We start from the raw sequence: 19,859 nt of genomic DNA on the forward strand, positions 1-19,859 counted from the left end.
TTCTCCTTAGTCCGTTGTCCTATTCATCCATTCTGTTTTCACTTCCCCTGAGACCTATTTGTTTCCTCCTCCATAAAGTGCTGCTGCGCTCAATGCCCTGAAGCCCAGGAAGTGGAAAACAGACTGACCACCACCAGATAAGACCCCACAGGCACCCTCACCAGGCTCCTGGGTAGAGCAGGCTGGTCACAGTGGAGGAAGCCACCCTCACCTGCCTGTCACTTCTGATGCTGTTACGTAGCATCTCTCTCTGAAAAACGACATTCTAAGAGTCCCAACCACGTAAGGGGGTTGTAAGGATTCAGAGGAAAGCAATGAGCCCTGTGCCCAACGCATGATAGGCACTCAGTCAGTGTTCATTGGAGTTGCTACTGATATGGAGCGAGCAGAGACAATCCTTATGCTCTGTCTTTTGTGGGGTTCATACGAGGATCTGGGGTCCAGATGGGTCTTCCTCCCAGACACCAGCATTGAAAAAAATGTTGGTGCCTAATACGGGAGGGCAGTGGTCAGCTCAGAGAGGAGAAGCACTAATGGTGAGGTTTCAAGGACTAAGAGGTCCGGTCCCACTGATGGCTTCCTGGCGTTGTCAGACACAGGGAGGGCGGAAACACCGAGGAGCTGTAGGATCGCGAGTTCACAAATCTGTGCACAGCACACGCCAGTGAGGACTGCAGATTATTGGGAAGGGTGGACATGGTGGGGCTCAAAGCCCAGAGGCAGAGAGGAGGCGGAGCCCTTGGACCTACTGTCCACACAGCTTCACACAGGGGTTGTGGAGAGGGGGAGCAGGCAGGGGCTGGGCTGTGGCCCAGCTTCAGGTTTTGGAGAAAGATTGCATAGCTCATTAAATGAAAAGCCTGCCCCCACACCCCCTTGTTCTCTTTTTTGCAGTCTGCCCTGGGCAACTGAGGTGTCTGTCCAGCACTTAAACTGGTCATTGTCCCCACCACTATTAGAAATGGTATTGAGAGGGAAGGGGGGCCAGAGAGGGAGAGCCTGGAGGGGCCACAGGTCTAGGGTTGGGCAATGGGGGTCCTGGGAAGAAAAGTGCTCCTCACATCCCCCTTCCCTGGTTAAGATTTTTTTGTTTTTTGCTGAAAGGGCATGAAAATTATGAAAATGTTCATAAGTGTAAACTCCAGAGGCCAAAGTTGCTTTCCTGGGTGGCCTGAGGGGTCACATCCACAGACAGCAGGCTGGATGGTGGGCTTCCAGGCCTCTGTGGCCTCGGCAGTGTCCTCAGATCCGGACGTGGAACGTGCTGCAAAAGGTGACAGAGAGGGTGAGAGGCCAGGACTGGGAGAGTTGAAAAGCAAACCAGGCTCTCAGCCTGCTACACCCCGACTCCTTGGGATTAGGAATAGACCCCTCAGGAGCCCTGAAGGGAACTCTCAATGAATCCAAGGAGGGAGAAATGGTTCTCAAGTGGAACAGCCATGGAGGGCCTGCCGTCTCTAGGGATTCCAGCTCCTTGATTATAACCAAACGGCTCCAGGTCCTTTTACTTCACGTGTTGAGAGCCCGGGCCTTGTAGGGGGCAAAAGACTTCCCAACCACACATGGAGGGGAGCCAGACCCGGAAGGTGACCATCCTGCCTCTAACCCTACGTCGTCTGCTGCGAATCTGCTGACATGTCATGAGCAGTGAAAGACAAGGGCCTCAAGCCCATGTGGTCCTGCGTGGCCAGGCTGTCTGACTGTGGTTCGGCCCCATCCTCCCGTCCCAGGTGTCCCTTCCAAGTGGCAGCACCTGAGAAAGTCGGGGGCCTTGGCGATCATGTCCTCAAAGTCGGCAAAGCCCAGCTTGCCGTCGCCGTCCAGGTCGGCCTCCTCAATGACCTTCTCACACACGAGCACCACCTCTTCCTCGTCCAGCTCTGACTTGGTGAGCCGGGCCAGGGTCATCTCCAGGTCCTCCTTGCAGATGAAGTTGTCAGTGTTGAAGTCTGTAGAGGGTGGAGGTGCTCAATCTGGGCCCTTCCTTACCTCTTCCTCTGAGCAGATTATAGCTGACCACCCCTCTCCCCTGCCTCAGCCTCTGGAGCCCCCAGACCATCTCCACAAATCCTATACTCTGGAGATGCTGGACCCTTGTCCTGGTGGACAGAGCTCAAAGGTGTTCACTAGGTCTCAGTCTATCTAGTGGAGGGGCCTCAGTTACCATCAACAGCTTAACTCATTGCTCTCCAGTTAGAACCAACTCACAGCTGACCCTCCACTGGATTTCAGAGTCTGCACATGGCATGGGAGGAGACCGCCCATCTTTCTCCTGCAGAGCTACTGGTGGACTGAAAAAGCCAGAGAGGCGTACCCTTTGGGTTAGTGGAACAACACCCTACAGACCAGGCCACCAGAGGCCCCTTTCGTGTCACTAAGAGAGATCTTAAATATATCCAACAAATTACATTCACAACTCACAGCAAAACACCGCAACCACTGGGCCCACAATTTCATCCTGAGACAGCTCAGAAGTAATCTGAGTGAGGTTCTCTGGGAATCAGTCAAATGGCCCTCCTGGCCTCAGCTCGCAGGGAACCCTATTTTACCAGCACATGAAAAGATACCATGATTCAGAGAGGCTGAGTGATATACTCAAGGTCCAACAGCTGCTCAAAGCCGAACTGTCTGACCGTCTCAAAGCCAGTGTTGTCTAAACTTGGCCTCCAGCAGATCCCTGGGTCCAACCACTGTGGTCAGACTTGAAGGCTCCTCAAGAGAGGCCTCATGCCTGACCTTTGGGCAGAGCCTCACACTTGCTTGCTGTGGGCGAGTTTGCCATTATTTCTCACTCATCAACCAGGACTTTGCATACAACTGGGGTGGGCACCTTTTTTATTTATCCGTCCAGCAAATTCCTCTTCATCTTTCAAGCCTCTGCTTAAACATCACCTCCCAGGGAGCAGGGCTACCTGGATATGGAGGCACCTCCCTGAGCACCCTCCTTCTCCCTCTCCAGTAATCAAAGGATGACGTTAATGGTAGTGATACCATCATGATGTTGTGATGCCATATAACGTCTTCATGCTTGGGGGTGTTGTATACTCTATCTCATCTAAATTTCAAAAGAACCATTCAATAGATACCATTAGAGTCCTCACTATAGAGATGAACAAACTGAGGCTTGGAGTGGATGAGGTCATGTCCTGGTCAGTATTGGATCCCAGAGCCCAAGCTCTTGACCAAGAGGACCCTGCACTGTCCATCTCTGCACTTGGCTGTGAACGTCTCTGGGGACTCATCTCTGTCCCCAGAATGGTCCACAATAGGTCCTCTGGACACACCTGCTGGATGGATCAAGCCAAGTCAAGCCATTGTCGTTAAGTCATAACTGACTCACAGCTGACACTCCAGCAGGTTGGCATGGCTGTAAATCACATAGGAAGGGACTTCCCACATTTCTCCCGCAGAAAGGCTGGTGGGCTCCAAATGCCAGGGAGGTGTGGTCTTTGAGTCAATGGTGAGACAAACTAAGCCATCAGAGTGAGATGGGTAGATGGATAGATTCCTGCAGGGTTAGCAAGATAGGGATTCCTGGGTCCATTTTATATGAGGAAACGGAAGCCCATAAGGGGATTGATCCTTTTCTACAGCCCCTACCACAAGCCGCTTCAGCACCAGACTCCATCCTTTCCCACTTTACCCCTATCTCGGGGCAGCAAGGGAGCCCTGGTTTTTTCTTAGCCTGTTCCCAGGCTTGGCTGCCCATCTAGACAATCACTCTACATCTGTGGGGTCAGAGACTGGGGATATGAGGATGGAATTTGAAGAGCTTTTCACACAGCCATGCAGATATGTTAATGGAGGGTAGAAACGTTGGGCATTGTCTTTCTAGTAAGTAAACACAATGTCAGTACACAGATATCTCTAAAGCTTTCTGAAATGACTCATGAAAACGATAAAACAGGCAAAAAAAAAGAGCCAAGGGTAATCCCCATAGGAGCATTTGATTGCTGACCAGGAAGTCAGTAGTTTGAAGCCACACAATGGCTCTGTAAGAGAAAAGACTGGGTGATCTGCTCTTCTAGATATTGCCTAGGGAACCCTGCAGGGAACTCTGGTGGCTTAGCGGTAAGGGGCTACTAAAGCAAAAGCACACGGTTTGAATCCACCAGCTGCTCCTAGGAGAAAGATGGGCTATCTCCTCCTGTGCGATTTCCCACCTCGGGAAACCTGCTGGAAGATCACCTACGGCTCAGTACTGACTTGATGAGACACACAAACAACAAGGAAACCCTGCAGGGAGGTGTACTCTGTCCTATAGGGTCACTATGAGAAACAGTTGATGGCACAAACGAAAACAAAATACAGTCCCCATAGGCTTGTAATACAAACTTAATATTTGTCTTTGGCTCCTCTGAACTGAGATAGGTCCAAGCCTCTCCCTGGGCACTGGCCTCCCCATCGTAGGACTGTCTGAGAACTTAACAACCAGTCTTGACAGACCTGCCAGGTTCACAGGACAACACAGGGTGTGAACCGTGGATTCATGGCTCCCTGGTGCCCCCTGGTGGCTCTTCAGACAGCAGCACTGAAGACTGGGCTATAGAGACATGAGGGGTGGCTAGGAGGGTTGCACGGCTAAGCCAAGGGTAGTGCCTCTCCAGTGGTTTGAATCCACCAGGAGATTTATGATAGAAAGATAGGCAGTGCCCTCCCGTGTAATTAACAGCCTCTGAAAATCACTGAAAGGTCAGCGCTGAGTCACTTTCTACTCAAAGGCAATGAGAAGCCACCTCTGGCAGCGCTGTACGAGGGAGACAGTTAGGGAGTTCCTCCTGTCCTTACCAGCACGGTCAAGGCCTCCTTGCCACCCTCTGGCTTCAATCTGGCTTCCCTGGTGACCTTTCTGGAGTACAGAACTGTTCTTCCCATATCAAGTCTTCAGGGTTCCTTGGGTCCCTGAACACAAGATCCAAACTCCGAGGCTTCTCAAACCCTGACCCCAATTTACCTCACCAGACTCAAACTGACCCCTTGTCTCACCATGTTCTAACTCTCTCACGTGCTCATGAAACCTTTCACTTTGTAGACGCCCCAAGTCTTCACATGCTGTCCCCTCTGTCCCTCACCCTCCTCCTTCCCTGCAGGTCCTGCTTAACGCCCTCTTCATTCTAATCACCCCCTACCCCTACCCCCTGGTTGAGCGGGCACCCCCACCCCCTGGTTGAGCCCCCACCCCCACCCCCGTGGCTGAGCTCTCCCTCCTCCATTCTCAGCAACCTCCACCCGATGCCTCCTGGGCCCTCTTTGTCCCCATTGGTCATTCCACTGAACAAGTGCTTGTCATCTCACCACTCCGAGGTCCCCAGAGCCCTGCAGGGGGATCCAGCAAGAACTGATAATTTTCGGACCCAAATGACATCACCTCCCCACCGCGGCCCCTACTCCTCATTACCGTAGATCTTGAAGGCATAGTTTGCCTTGAGATCACGGGGAGCAGACTCGCAGAGCACAGAAAACATGTCCACAAAGTCGTTGAAGGTGAGGTTCCCATCGCCCTCCTCGGAGAAGGCCTCCACGATTCTCTCCTTGAAGGGGTTCTCCTGCGGGGACCACAGCGACACGGGACAGTTAGGGGGGGCATCTGAAGCCAGACTGCTGACAGTCCACGTGACAAGTGATCTAATCCCTCTGAGTCTCCAGTTCTCTACTGACCACCGACCGCTATCACATCGATTCTACCTGCCTACAGGGTTTCTGAAGCTAAATTCTTTATGAAAGTAGATTGCCTCATCTTTTTCCTGCAGAGGGGCTGATGGGTTCAAACCATCAGCCTTTCAGTTAGCAGCCAAGTGTTTAACCACAGGGTTATCTGGACTCCTTTTTCTCAGTGCCTAAGTGGATTGTTGTGAGGACGAAATATGTTAGTTACCAAAACAAACACGCATCACTGTTGAGCCAGCTCTGACTCATAATGACCCTAGAGAACAGATAACTGCCTCAAAGGATTTCCAAGGCTGTAATCTTTACAGGAATAGACTAACACAATTATCTCCCACCGAGTGGCTGGTGGGTTCAAACTTGACTTTTAAGTAAGGCTCTGAGTATTTTAACTACTGTACCAGCTGCTGTGAATTCTCGGATGCAGTCACCTCCAAGGAGCCAGATCACCTACTCCATCCTCTGATCCCAGAGCACCAAGGCCCCCCTCTCCTTCCACCCTCTTAAGTCAGCTGTACCCAGCCCCAGTCCAGCTGGGAGGCTTTAGCAAAAAAACAAAAAAGGGTTCCAACTCAGTTCCAGGGACCCTCCAAGCCAGTGTCAAGCCCCTCTCTGCCAGGCTGGGTGCATCTCCCAGGCTAAGCCTGGGGCTTCCTGTCTCCCAGGATTGAGTCTACCAGTCATAACCAGATTTTATGGGTGCCCCTCAGTAACCTCCCTCCTCTTCCAGGTTCAGATGTCATGCCTGGTGATGAACTATTTGGTTCACAGATATTTGGTTCATAGGTTTACAGCTATGCAAAACTGATCCAACTGGGTTTGGGTTTTGTTGTTGGTTTCTTTTTCTTTTTTTGGCTGTTGTTAACTTATTATTATTAATTGAGTCAAGGTTTACAGACCAGATCAGTTTTCCATTCAGACACATGTTGCCTCATGTCATTGGCTGCAATCCCGACAAGGAACATCACTCATCTCCCTCCCTTCCTATGTTTCCTGTTTTCATTCCCCCTTCTTTCCTCTTTCTGACTTCTGAACTTTGTCTTTGGACAAATGTTATCATTTCAATGCCCCAAATGCTTGCTTTCTTCCTTCATTGCTGTTGTTGATTGTCGTCAAGTCGAGCACGACTCATAGTGACTCTATGAACCAGACTTAATGCCTTTCCATAACTATCGTCATTTCTCCAAGTTCATAGAGTTTCCAGAGGCTTGTGGTTTAGGAAGTGGATGCCACTCCTGCTTCGAAAACTGTTTTACAACTGGGAGCTCCACCAAACACTGTCCCCATTGGGAAGCCATTCTGGTATTTGATACCCCAATGGTACAAGGTTCAGCATCACAGCAACCCCAGTTACTTCATACTGTGCATTGACAAAGAGGGATGTGCAAAGTGGATGAGTGTTGCTCCAGATCTAGCAGCAATAGTTTCACTTAGCAGTGGTTAAGTGTTATCAAGCTGAATATGTCTGAGAGAGAGTTTTGCAAAAAAGACCTAAACTCTGTTCTAGAACTAACATCATTTCTGTACAGAACTGTTCTATAACTACCCTCATTCCTTCATTAAAAAAATAAAAATCTTTATGTTTGGATTTTCTTTCTGGCACAGCTTATGCCATTGTATTATAGGAGGCAAGCAAAGAATATTAAAAAAATCTTTCCTTCTATTTTATCTTTTAAAAATTTTAGTGTGTGTGTGTGTGTATACCATCAAATCAGATCTGACTGGTACAGGAGGAGACTGCCCCTCCTTCTCCAGCAGAGCATCTTGTTGATTCAAACTTTCCTTCTATTTTCTACTTGAAATATAATCAAATCAGAGGGAGCTCTGGTGGCCTAGTGGCAAGAAGCTGCACTGCAATCCCAGAAGTAAGTACACAGTTCACATCCACCAGATGCTCTGCTGGAGAAGGAGGGGCAATTTCCTCCTGTACCAGTCAGATCCGATTTGACGGTACACACACACACACAATAATAAAATTAAAAAAAGACATATAATCAAATCAATGAAATTATACAATTTCCACATGAAATGGAAATTAGTTAAGAATTCCTTTGAATAGCGTTGAATTGAATTATAACTTTGTCCCAACTATGACACCTTAAATGCTTTTTTAAGATTGAAAAGTACTTTACATTTAGGATAGGAAATACAGTGAATTACACAGAATGTTCTTACTCAAACATTCAAATATTATTACGTTTGGAACAAATAACAAGGGTGAGGAACTCATACAATGAGACTTTTCTTTCAAACTATGGGTGGTCTGCAGAGGTGGAACATTGGTACCTGAGACTCTCAGGCCCCAGCCTAGACCTGATGAACCCGATTTGACCATGTGACAGGCTCCCTACAGGATTTGTGTGCACATCAGAGTTCAAGATGTGATGCTCTGCATAACGACTGTGTAGAGGCCATGGCCAGGCAGAGAGGGGGAAAAAAGTCATCTTTAAAAGCAGCCACAGGGTTAAATAGCTGGAGCCTCTTAAACAAAGGGGCAGCAGGTGAGCACAGGCCAACAGCTTGGCCCTCCTGGGGCAGTATGGAGTCACAGGGCCTGACTGAGATCCCCCCATATGTGAGGCTCTTTTATTCAGTGCAGATGGGGACACAGAGGCAGAGAAGTCCCTGATCCACTCAGGGTCATATAGTCCTTAAGGGTGGAGTTAAGCTTGTGTTGCATCTGCTACCCTGTCTCACCTAGAGGCACAGGCCACCCCCTCTGCCCACCCCCACCCACCTGCCCTGCCCAGCGGCCTCTTCCTTACCCGGAGCTCCGGCATTTGGATGATGAGACTCATGGGCACGTGGACAATGGGGCTCTTCCTGTAGTCCATGGGGACGAGGTTGGGGGCCAGCTCATAGAACCGTGCATGAAGCCTGCAAGGGGAGCAGAGGAAAAGCACTGGAGATGGCAAGCCCCCAGAATCTGAGCCCACCAAGCTTGCAACCTCAGCCTTGGGCACTGGGGACCCTGTTGGGCCAGGGACTGGGGAGGGGCTCAGAGGAGCCCACCTGCTCCTCTCAAAGGCTGGAGGATCTGGGAGAGAGATGGATTCCACCCAGCCCTTTCTACTGGTAATTAGCTTGTGTTCTGTTCCATTCCCACACCAACCACCACCGCTTCCTCCCCTATTCCCTCAATTTTCCATCCTACACCAAGGATCCACAACCAGATCTTTTTAGTCTCCTTTTCCTACCATTGGCTCACATAAGGGTCTTTTGTAAGCACTTAATATATATGTAGCATCTAATATAATATTCCTCATAACCATGTGCACTACTAACCCAGTTTACAGCTCAGAAAACTGAGGCCTAAAGAGGTCAAGAATGATTTGTCTAAACCCATACAACTTGAAAGTATAAAAGACCATGTTTAGAATCCAGGACTGCAGAAATCCTGGGCAAAACTCTTAAATGTTCCTCTCTTTTCCTCTTGGTCCTGATGTCTTCCCAACTCCTGAGGCTCCCCCAATCTAGGCCCTGAGGATTGGGTCTCTGGAAGAGTCCCCAGGAACCCTCAGTTCCTGAGAAGCCCCTTTGGGAAGGTTACTCACAACCTCTCTCCAACTGGGAGCCATTAGGACCAAGCCCCCCAGCTCCCAGTCCTTTCCTCTGGCTCCTACCTGACAAACCAGAGCTCAGGAGTCCCCAGACCTGGAACTCAGGCCCAGTGAGGGTGTGAGGCATACCCACACCATTTCAGCTGGAAGCGTCTTGGCCCTTCATTATAATTCAGTCCTGCTGACCTGTGTTCCCTTGTCCAGGTTTCTCCCATCCCAGAGAATAGCAACCCGTCAACCCAAGGCAGGTACAAATAGTGCTCAAATGACACTGTATCTGTGAAGTGTTGCCTGACTGGGGACACTGTTAGGGACACTGACTTGGGGCTGAGGCAGGTAGACTGCCCACGGTGAGGCCTGAGGCTGCTGGAGACTGGATGGTGGGATGAATGTCTGCCTCCCCTATCTCCCGAGTCTGGTCCTGTCTTAATACCCAAAATGTCAGATAAGTTCTGATCTTCTGATGAGTGGTCTGACCCAATGCTCACTCCCAGGCCCATCTCAGGGAGTCTTTCAGCAAAGTCACTGAAGCCACCAACAGACTCCATCTGGTCCTGACCATCCTGCAGCCTCTCCTTCTCTGGCAGGGAAAACACTGAGTTAAGGAAGCGAGTCAGCCCGCACAGATAATGCTGTCAGTTATTACATAACAAGAGTGCCTCTATACAAGCAACTGTGTGAATTATGCCACTGAATCTGACCCCCAGCACCCTGGGAGACAGATCTGAGTCTCTCCCATTGTCCAAGTGAGGAAACTGAGGCTCAAGGGAGTGAAGTGCCTGCTCTGCGTTATAAAGCCATGAGTGTTGGAAATGGGTCTTGAACCCAGGTCCTCTGGATTAGAAATATCTGGCTCCTCCCTGTGACTCAGGTCACTTTGGTGATCACATCAATACCAAGTTCAGAGCCTGATCAGGGTACTTTCAAAGCAAATTGCCAAAAGCCCACTTTCCCAGTCGCATCCAAGTAAAAGGACCTGAAATCCAAGAAAAATACTCATTGCCCCCTAGTTGGCACTAACTCAGCTGCCACTAAAGTTCTCTGAGGCTATAAACTGCATGGGAAGAGATTGCCCATCTTATTCCCATGGAGTGGCTGGTAGATTCGAAAGTCCAGAGGTGAGAGCTTTGGGTTAGTAGTACAACTCCCTATACTGAACTCCCTGTTCTGAAATTCCTATCCTGAAATTCAAGAGGAACCCCCAAAATTATCCTTTGGGTAAGAAAGGATCAGTAGTAGATGCTTGGGCGACAGGATCAAGATGGAACTTTCCACAAGAGGGCGCTCGAGAACTGCCTTTGCTCTTACCATGAGGAAGGGAAAAAAATCCATGCCCCTCATATTCTCCTCAAACAACAGAACAAGGACATCTCTTACTCCATTACTGCGTCAAGTCAGAACTGGCCCTCCAGCTGATATTTAGGGGCTATAAAATGCACGAGAGGAGAGTGCCCGTTTTTCTCCCACGGAGTGGGGGGATGTTCCAAGCCACATGCTTTTATGTTGGCAACACAGCTCTCATAAACTTCATAATCTATGTATCTGGTTTCATTTTGGACAGATCCAATGAATTCCCAACTGCGTCATTCCCCACTTTGCCTCATTTCTCCTGTATTTTGATGTGTTTCTGGTGACACCTCTCACTAGCTGTCTGGCCTTGAGAAGGTAGATGAATCCATCTGAACATAAATTTTTGATCAATAAAATGAAGGATTGCGTTCTTTCCTTACATTGTTTTTTACACTGAGTTTAAATTGCCAGTGGCCATGGCATTGATGCCAACTCACGGTGCCCACATAAGTCAGAGGAGAACTCCATTCCACTTGGTTCTCAATGGCAGGTCTTTTCCAAAGTAGATCACCCTTCTCTAAAGAGAAGCCTCTGGGTGAATTCAAACTCCCATCCTTCCAGTTACTAACTAAGCACTCACTATTACTACTGGTGCAGTATTACTACACTGCCTGCTGGGTCAGGGGCTCCCCGACCAGGGTGGACCTGGGGAAGGAGCTGTGGGTGATTTGGCAAGTTGAGGGGTGTCTTCCAAGAAAGGAAAGTCAGCTCAGCCTTGGTACATGGACATCAGCTCTGACTCTGCCCAAAGTGACCCTGAGCTTTTTTCAAAAAGAAAAACAATCAGGTTTAACTCAAGGAGACTCTGAAAACTCAAGTCACTGTGAGAGAATCTCCAAAAAATATCAAAGAACAGCCTCCTTGCCACCCATCATTGCCCCTAAAACAATACTGATTTAAAGAAGATTCACATACTAGTCCCAGTAGACCTTTTAGGACCAGAAATAACATCTATGCTACTTAAACAGCGCAGACCATGGTGGTGGTGGTGGTGGTGGGGCAGATGGAGTAAAAACTCTCCAGTTTCTTTTAGAAATTTAAAAAAAAAAATTGCTGATATCAAAGCCTAAAAGGTAGCACCAAAATGGACCAATGGTCCTTCCACACAAACCTACTGCCTTCAGGCCAATCCTGACTCGCAGTGGCCCTGCAGGACGAGAGGAGGTGCCCCTCAGGCTTGTCAAGGCTGTCAATGTTTTTGGGAACAGACTGCTTTTCAACTCACATAAAGACTCATGGTATTTAAAAGAATATGTTCGGTCCAAGTAAGATTTCTTTGCCCCTGGATGATGCAAATGGTTGCCGTGTTCAGATTCTAACCAAAACATTGGAGGTTCGAGCCCACTTTGGGGCATCTTGAAAGAGAGGCTTTGTGACCTATATAAAAAAAAACCAGCCACTAAAACCCCCATGGAGAGCTGATCTACTCCAACACATATGGACTTGCCATGGTCAGAGAGTCAGCAACTATTTTTGTTGCTGTTCTTTTTAGGATTAAGTCTAGAATTACAAGGATATTCCAATGTTTAGAAATCTATAAACAAAGCTTATATTATTAGGCAAAACATTTTTTATCAAGTTGATAGATGCCATTAAAGCATCTAAGAGACTAAATATCCACTTATGAATATATGATTGCACAGACACAGAAAAATGTCTGAAAAGTTACATACAGTTTATGGTGATTGCCCTGGTGAGGCAGAACATGAAAAGGGAGGCTGACTTTTACTTATTACTTAAACTCGCCACAGTTCGAATTTTAAGTCAGCTTGCCACTGTGAACACCACCTCTTTTAGAAAGAGCTGAATGGTGTATCACAAATGGACTGAACATTTTGATCTAAGAACCTGTAGAAGAATCCTGATGAGAAGGTAAGCTCCTTCCACTGTTCCCCTCCCCTCCATCCAGGTGGGACAGCCGAGGCCTGGTGCTCAAAGAAGGAAAGGACCTGGCCAACCACACGCGGGCAGCCAGTAGAGCCAGGCAGGCCAGACTCAAGCCCCTGCTTGTGTCTTCCCCCAGAGAGCCTTTCAGGGCTGCCCTGCCCGCCCCTCTTCTCTTGATAGTTGGTTTTCTTGGTAAGCTACACCCAGAGTACTGACCAGATGGCAAGGAGGAAACATGAACAGCAGCTTGGCGGCTGCCCTGGGTCAGTGATACCGAGTCACAGATAGCTGTCTCCGCCCTGGGGGGATCCAATTGCTCCCCAGGGCCCCGCTCTACCACCTGGACTCTGAGCCGACCCATTCTGCCTTCCACTCATTCAGCAACCTCCTTCCTATAGATCAGAGCTTAGGGCTCTTATTCCCCTCTCTCCATTAAACAGGGAGGAGTCTGAATGCACCCAGCTATACACACAGAGGCATCCAGCCGGGGCCCCAGTGGGTCTGCCTTGTGGCTCTGTTGTTTATTTCGCCAACCTTTTTAGGATTCTAATTTTTTAAAAAGTACCCATGTGATATATGATTATTGTTGTTGCTGATTGTCTTCAAGTTGAGCACGACTCATAGCGACCCTATGAAAAAGAGGCCTGAAGCCCCTCTACAACGATTGACATTTATCAAAGTTCATAGAGTTTCCAGAGGCAAGTTGTTTAGGAAGTGGATGTCACGCCTGCTTCCAAATATGATTACTGTAGAAAAGTTAAAGAATAAGTCAAGAGAATGGGGGAGGGGGGAGGAATGACTCATAGTTTCATCACCTAGAAATAACTACGGGCAAACCTGTGGGAGCCGGAACTCGATGGGGTGGCCTTGTTTTCCTGTCTCCCCTCTGAGCCCTTGATCCAGAGGCAACCTTGCTCCCCTCAGTCACTGGGGTCATGGGGAACAGCAGGCCTGTGTTCCTATTCCTGCTGCTGCCCAACCTGGAACGGTTTTCTCTGTCCAGGTCCACCATCCTTCACCTATCCACTCTTCACTTACCTACAGCCACCAGGAAGAGCCTTGCCCACTGCCAGGTCAGGGAAGACCCAGCCTGGCCTGACCCCTGGACCTTACACTCCAGGGGAGCCGGGCATGTGAACCCCTGACAAACCCACATAGCAACTGTGTGAGAGCAGTGGTGAGGGGAATTGGAGGGATTTGCAGGCCCAGGGAGATGACATTGGGCTACATTCAAAAGTCCACTTGTCAAATCCCACACCCAGTGTTGCTGCCATACAGCAATGCTATGAGGGAAAGTGTTATCCCCATTTTACAGAGGATGAAACTGAGGCTCAAAAAGGGTCAAACACTTGTGCATGGTCATAGAACTTGGAAATGGGAGCTGAGTCCTGGTCTGGGGCCTCTGCCCAACAATATGCCTCCATCAAGTGAGCCAGTCCCACCCCCACCCAGGGCACAGTTTGAAGAGCATCCCAGGCAGCGAGGGGCACTGCCTGCCTGGATGGAGCGGTCGGGGACAGCTCTCTTGGGAGCTGGAACAGGCTCTAGTTCCAGTTTCCCCATTGATCTCCAGGGAAAGTGATCCAAGACCTTGTTGGCTTCTCTTGTCAGCTGATAGCTCAGGAAGAGGGGGCCACTGAGTTTCATGGGGACCTGGTTTCCTGGTGTTCTGTGATTCCTATCCACTGCCCAGCCCGGGGCCTTGAGCTGCCAGCCCTTTGTCTCTGCCATCTCTGCCCACATCCACCACTCCAAGGGGCTAGTAGGGAAGGGAAGAGATCCCTGGTGGGCAGCTCGGTGCTGACGGTGTGCAGGCCAGGCCCGACTTTTGGACCATAATGGAGAGAGAAGATGACAGTCAGAGGGCCTGGGCCAGGACAGGACTGAACACCGTAAAACAGCAAAGGGTGCAGCACCTGTAGACTCAGCCTCCTGTCACAGGCTGTGTGTCAGAGACACAGCCTTTTGGTTAGTGGTACGATGCCCTCTGGACTATGCTATCATAGTTCCTGTAAGATTACAGCGAGGATTAAATGAAAGTGCCTGAAAGTTATCCACACAGAGCCTGGCAGACAGTTAACAGAAGCTCAATTTCTGGCAGAAGGCCTTGAGGTCAGGGGTCCACACAGCAGCCCAGTGTAGGAGCTGTAGCCTGAACTGGGTTTCTGATGGAGTCTGGTGCCCTTTCCTGTTCCCCTAGATCAGTCAGCATTTTTGGGGACCCCACAGGAAGCCACACTTACTTGAGTATGTCCTTCTTATTGAAGAAGCTGCAGTCCTGTGGAGGAAAAAACTGACAGTCAGTTCTATGGATTGTAGACCCCTGCCTTCCTCAGAGACCTCCACGTCGCAGGGCACCAGGGCAGGTCTTAGGGAGAAGAGTCACTGATACCCTTCCCCCACCCACTGGGGACAGTAGCTTTTAGTTGGTCCAGAAATGCCTCCTGAAGCTTTTGACTGTCCTGAGTTGGCTTCTGGGAACAGTGAGCACTGCAGGCTGGAGGCTGGGAGGCAGGAACGGATTTAGGGAGAAGATGTATTCAGAGGTGGCTGTGATACTGATGTATCAAATGTGATAATGGTTACCCATGGTGGACAGTGTTTGGTGGATCTCCCTGATTAAAACAAGCTTGGAAGCAGGAGTGGCATCCACTTCCACAATAGCTTGCCTCCGGAAACCCTAAGAACCTGGAGAAAGGACGAAGGTTATACAGGTGTCCAGATCTTTCGTTCATAGGGTCACTATGAGTTGCCTACGACTTGACGGCACTTAACAACAACAACAACAACAATTCAGAGGTAGAGGTGCTGAGTACAGGGGCTACAAGATAATGGGGGGAAAGGCAGGGGGACAACTGGAAGACAAATCCAGGAGAGAGGCCTGATGGGGCACCACACTGTGGCCCTGGGAGCAGAGCCCCCTGGAGGTGTGCAGTGTGAGGCCCAGTGGGTGCAGGCACCAGCCTGCAGCTCTGAATGGAGAATGCCAGGCAGATGGGCTGGGGAAGCACTAGCAAACAGCTGGCATCTGAAGCCATGGGAATAGATGAGGTCACACGGGGGCAGGAGTGAAGAGAGCTGGGTTACAGGAAGGGACTATAGGACCAGAGGCTGGGAGAAAGAGGGTCAGCCTGCAGAGGAGCATGTGGACTGACACTGAGGGACCCCAGGAGGGCATTACTCAGGTTGGGGGCAGCATTTGGTCCAAGTCATCCCAGACTCTAAGCTTATCTTGGGGAGCGGGGGGGCTATCTTTGTCTGATGACTGCTTCCTGCAGCCATGTCACTGGTCACAGCCTGGCCTGCCCAAGGCTCTGTGTCAACCACTTTGGAGTCTGAGACAACTATGCCAGGCCTTTGCCCACTGTTGATGGGAAGGAAGAAGGCACCCTTGGGGCTCCCAGTGGTGGTGTGCTGACCAGAGACAGCTCTGAGGAAAGACAAGTCGTCACAGGCCAGGTTGGCCGACAGCTCGGCTGGATGATTTCTGGAGCTGCTGGGGCGACTGGACTGCACGTTGAGGGTGAGTGGAGGCACGCAGGAGAACGCAGGAGTCTAGGGTTTCCAGTGGATGCTACAGCAAAGCCACAAAGTGGGGAGCTGGTGGAGATTTCTAGGTTGTACTTGACCCCAAACTTGTCACTCTGCAGACTAATACAAACCAGCCACAAGCCAGGGCATTTTAATTGCTTCATATGCATACAAAAACTGCACAATGAATGAGGAAGATTGAAGAAGATTAATGGCTTTGAATTACAGTATTTGGTGAGGAATATAAAATATACCAAGGGTTGTCGGAGCAAACAAATGTATCTAGGAAGAAAGATAGTCAGATACCCTTTAGAAGCAAGACTGGTAAGGCTTCGTCTTGTATGCACTGGCTACATTCTCCGGAGGGGCTGGTCCCTGGAGAAGGATATCTTATTTGGGAAAGAGTGAGAACAAATGGACTTTGACAGGAGTTTGGCAGACACCTGAGAAAGGCAGCAGGGTCGAGGAAGTTTGCAGGAGACTGAGGAGGCCTGGCTCAGGAGGGGTCTACAGGAGAGAACCCCTAGGTGAAACATAAGAGGCTGAGTCACAAGACTTGCTCTTAACTGAGAACATGGGCTGAGGAGAGCAGGTGTCAGGATGGCTGGGGGAGTAGTCAAGGGTTCCAGGGAAGGCAGAGCCCTGTTTAGGACACACTGGCTCTGAGGGGCCTGAAGGAAGGATCTGGAAGGCAGATGAATGGTGGCAGATGCTCGATTTTGGAGACTCACTAGTACACACTTGGAGATGTGCTAGATTGGGAGCCTGTTTGAAGAAGAGATGCTGGAAGTAAGACAGCCCTAGAGGTCACTCAGAGGAAGGGGACTTGCTGTAAGCCAGAGTCGCCTAGATTCTGCCTGGCCTGTGGCTGGCTAGAGAAACAGAAAGAAGCTGTGGGCTGGCTCTCAGGTTTCACAGCTCTCATTTCTCCCATCCTATCTGCCAGGGGCCAGCCAGGCGCTGGCAAAAATTCAGAACCCAACACTGGGGTTGGCTCCAATGGGTAACCCAATGCCAGGCTGTTCTGAGTGGGAATCCAGGCTCCCCAACCCAGTGGGTTATTTGGTCCTCAGCCGAGCATGCATGATGTGCCTGCGGGCCTGTGTGTGTACCCACAGTGTTCCCTCCACCTGGAAGATTCTTTCCAGCCCGTCTTTCAAAGGCCTGCTCCAGTGCTCATTGTCCTTGGGCCTGATGGTCATAGCCAAAGCCCCTTTCCCATCCGTCCTCCCACTGCTGGCAGGGCCTCCCTTATAGCACATTCCATACCTGGCTGTGCTGGAAATGTGGGCCTGTCTCTCTAGGCTCAAGGGGGGCCCTTGAGGAAGGAGAACCCACAAGCCCACTCCAAGCAAGAGGTGTGAGCCTCGGGGTCACAATTCCCATTGCCATGTGAGCTCTGACTGGGCAGAGTACTGGGGGGATAGTTGGCCTTTATTTTGTCATCTGTCACTGAGGGGGCCCCGATCACATACATAGCAGCAATCCTATAAATACTGCTAAGTTCTATGTCATCCCTGTGATAGACGTACATCCGATTGTTGGGTTCCAGAAGGTTTTCGTTGGCTAATTGTTGGATGTAGAGGGGAGGTCTTCTTTCCTAGACTTTCTTAGTCTCAGTGTGGAAGCTCCATTGAAATCTGTTCACCATCACAGCAACAAGAAAGGCCCCACTGACAGACAGGCCCCACTGACCAGGAATCAAGCCTGGGTCTTTCACGTGGAACATGAGGAATTCTACCACTGAGTCATGAATGACCACACAAGCCTCCATTTATTTCTCTGTAAAATGAATCTAGGAGTTTCTGGGTAGCAAATAATGAAGTACTCTATGTCTAGCCAGAAGGTTGGCAGTTCAAACCCATCCCGAGGGGCTTTGCAAAACAGGCTGGTGATCTGATTCTGAAAAGTCACAGCCTTGAAAACCTATGGAGCAGTTTCCCTTTCCACACGTGGGGTTTCTGTGAGTGGGTTCAATCTGATCACAACTAACAAAACAAAGGGGGGCTAATAATCTACTTTATATTCAATATTCTTCTCCAATCTACAGTTCAAAGGCATCAATTCTTCTTCGGTCTTCCTTCATTGTCCAGTAAAGAATATAGAATAGACCATGGATTGTCAGAAGAACAAATAATTATCTGTGTGAGAAGAGACACAACCAAGATATCCCTTAGAAGCAACAGTGGTGAGACTTTGTCTCATACACTTTGGCCACATTACCAGAAGGGCCAGTTCCTGGAGAAGGACGTTATGCTTGGAATAATGTCAGCGAAAAAGAGGAAGACCCTCAAGGAGATGAACTGACACCAGTGGCTGCTACAACAGGCTTAAGCACAGCAGAGACTGTGGACGGTGCAGGATCAGGCGGTTTCACCCTGCTGAACACAGGGTTGCTGAGAACTGGAGCTGACTCGATGGCACCTAACAACAACAATCCACTTCACTGTGATAATCAAGTAAGGGCATCAGTACAGTGCCCTGCACACAAAACATCACAAAACCAAACCCAGGGCTGTTGAGTAGATTCTGACTCTTAGTGACTTCCCATCAGGTTTCAACGCTTTAAATCCCTACAGGAGGAGAATGGCCATCTTTCTTTCTCAGAGCACCTGGCGGATTGGAACTGTAGGCCTTTCCACAATTAGCATCTCAATATGAAGTGTGCTACACTACCAGAGCTTCTGCACACACAGATGCTTCGTAAATATGGCTCTCTTCTTCCTTCCAGGCCATAGGGATCCGTGAAACTTGTGCTAATTGCCTGCTAGGAGTTGGAGGTAAGTATTTAATTGGAGGTAAATAAAAAGCCCCTTTACCTCCACTAACATCAGAGAGGATGTTAAACTTTCTTTTACTCACACACAAAAATGCTCATGAAAGCAACAGGCATTTATAGAGACCCAGCTGGTGCTCCTATCTTTCACATACTCAGCAGATAATCAAGTTTAGTCCCCTCTGCCTGGGAGTAGTCTAGGAAGAAGCATCAAAAGGTGGGCCTTGAGGATTAGTGAGATCACCTTGAGAGAGGCATCCTAGGCCAAGGCAACAGGGCAGGCAAGGGAGTGGTGAATAATTCTTGGTGGTGGAGTGGATTTGGGCAGGTTGAGACGGTTCTGGGTAAGTCCAGAGAGTTGGGCTTCACCCTGCAGGGTGTGGGCAATACAGAAAGCTTTGCAGATGGGTGAGAAGGTATTTGGATCTCTGATTTGGAGAGCTTGCTGGGAGAATAATTTATATATGTTGTTGTTGTTGTTATGTGCTTTCAAATCACCTGCAACTCATAGCGACCCTGTGTACAACAGCCCTAAACCTTGCTTTATCCCTTGCCAATCTTATTGTCTCTGACACACCTATCCCCATTACCCCAGTCATTGAATTACTCCATCTCATCGACGGTTTTCCTCTCCTGCGCTGTCCCTCCACCCTCCTAAGCATGATGTCCCTCTCCAGGGACTGATCCCACCTTGCAGCATGTCTAAACTATGTCACACGAAGCTTCAGAATCCTTGCCTTCAAGGAGCAGCCTGGCTTCACCCTCTCCAAGACAAACTTGATTGTTCTCCTAGCAGTCCATGGTATACTCAATACTCTTCTCCAGCACCACAGCTCAAAGGCATCAATTCTCCTTCTATCCTCCCTAGTCATTGTCCAGCTCTCTGATGCATAACAAGTGATTGCGAAGCCCATGGCCTGTATCAGGCACACCTCAGTCTCTAGACTGACATTGTTGCTCTTCAGTACTTTGGAGAGTTCTCTGACAGCAGACTTTCCCAGTGCAAGTCATCTTTTAATTTCCTGGCTGCTGGTGTCAAGAGTGTTGATTGTAAAGGCAAGCAAACTAAAGCTGTCAACAATCTGAACCTT

General features: G+C 49.4%; 1 protein-coding gene across 2 annotated transcripts in view; it reads right to left on the minus strand.

Annotated features, from left to right (window-relative positions):
• Positions 1 to 1,242: 1,242 nt before the first annotated feature.
• Positions 1,243 to 19,859, minus strand: part of CIB2 (calcium and integrin binding family member 2) — a 19,623-nt gene continuing 1,006 nt past the window's right edge. Inside the window, exons 2-6 of one of the 2 annotated variants that reach the window (XM_006888258.1) lie at positions 14,705 to 14,739; positions 8,430 to 8,541; positions 5,399 to 5,546; positions 1,754 to 1,949; positions 1,243 to 1,264 (exon numbers count right to left, since the gene is read on the minus strand). In XM_006888258.1, coding sequence (XP_006888320.1) covers positions 1,243 to 1,264; positions 1,754 to 1,949; positions 5,399 to 5,546; positions 8,430 to 8,541; positions 14,705 to 14,739 — 513 coding nt within the window. The remainder of the gene's footprint in view (positions 1,265 to 1,753; positions 1,950 to 5,398; positions 5,547 to 8,429; positions 8,542 to 14,704; positions 14,740 to 19,859) is intronic. The other variant, XM_006888259.1, reaches the window with a different exon arrangement.

Source organism: Elephantulus edwardii, unplaced genomic scaffold (assembly GCF_000299155.1).
Source record: "Elephantulus edwardii isolate Elephantulus edwardi_28Jun2011 unplaced genomic scaffold, EleEdw1.0 scaffold00066, whole genome shotgun sequence".
Lineage (NCBI taxonomy): Eukaryota > Metazoa > Chordata > Mammalia > Macroscelidea > Macroscelididae > Elephantulus > Elephantulus edwardii.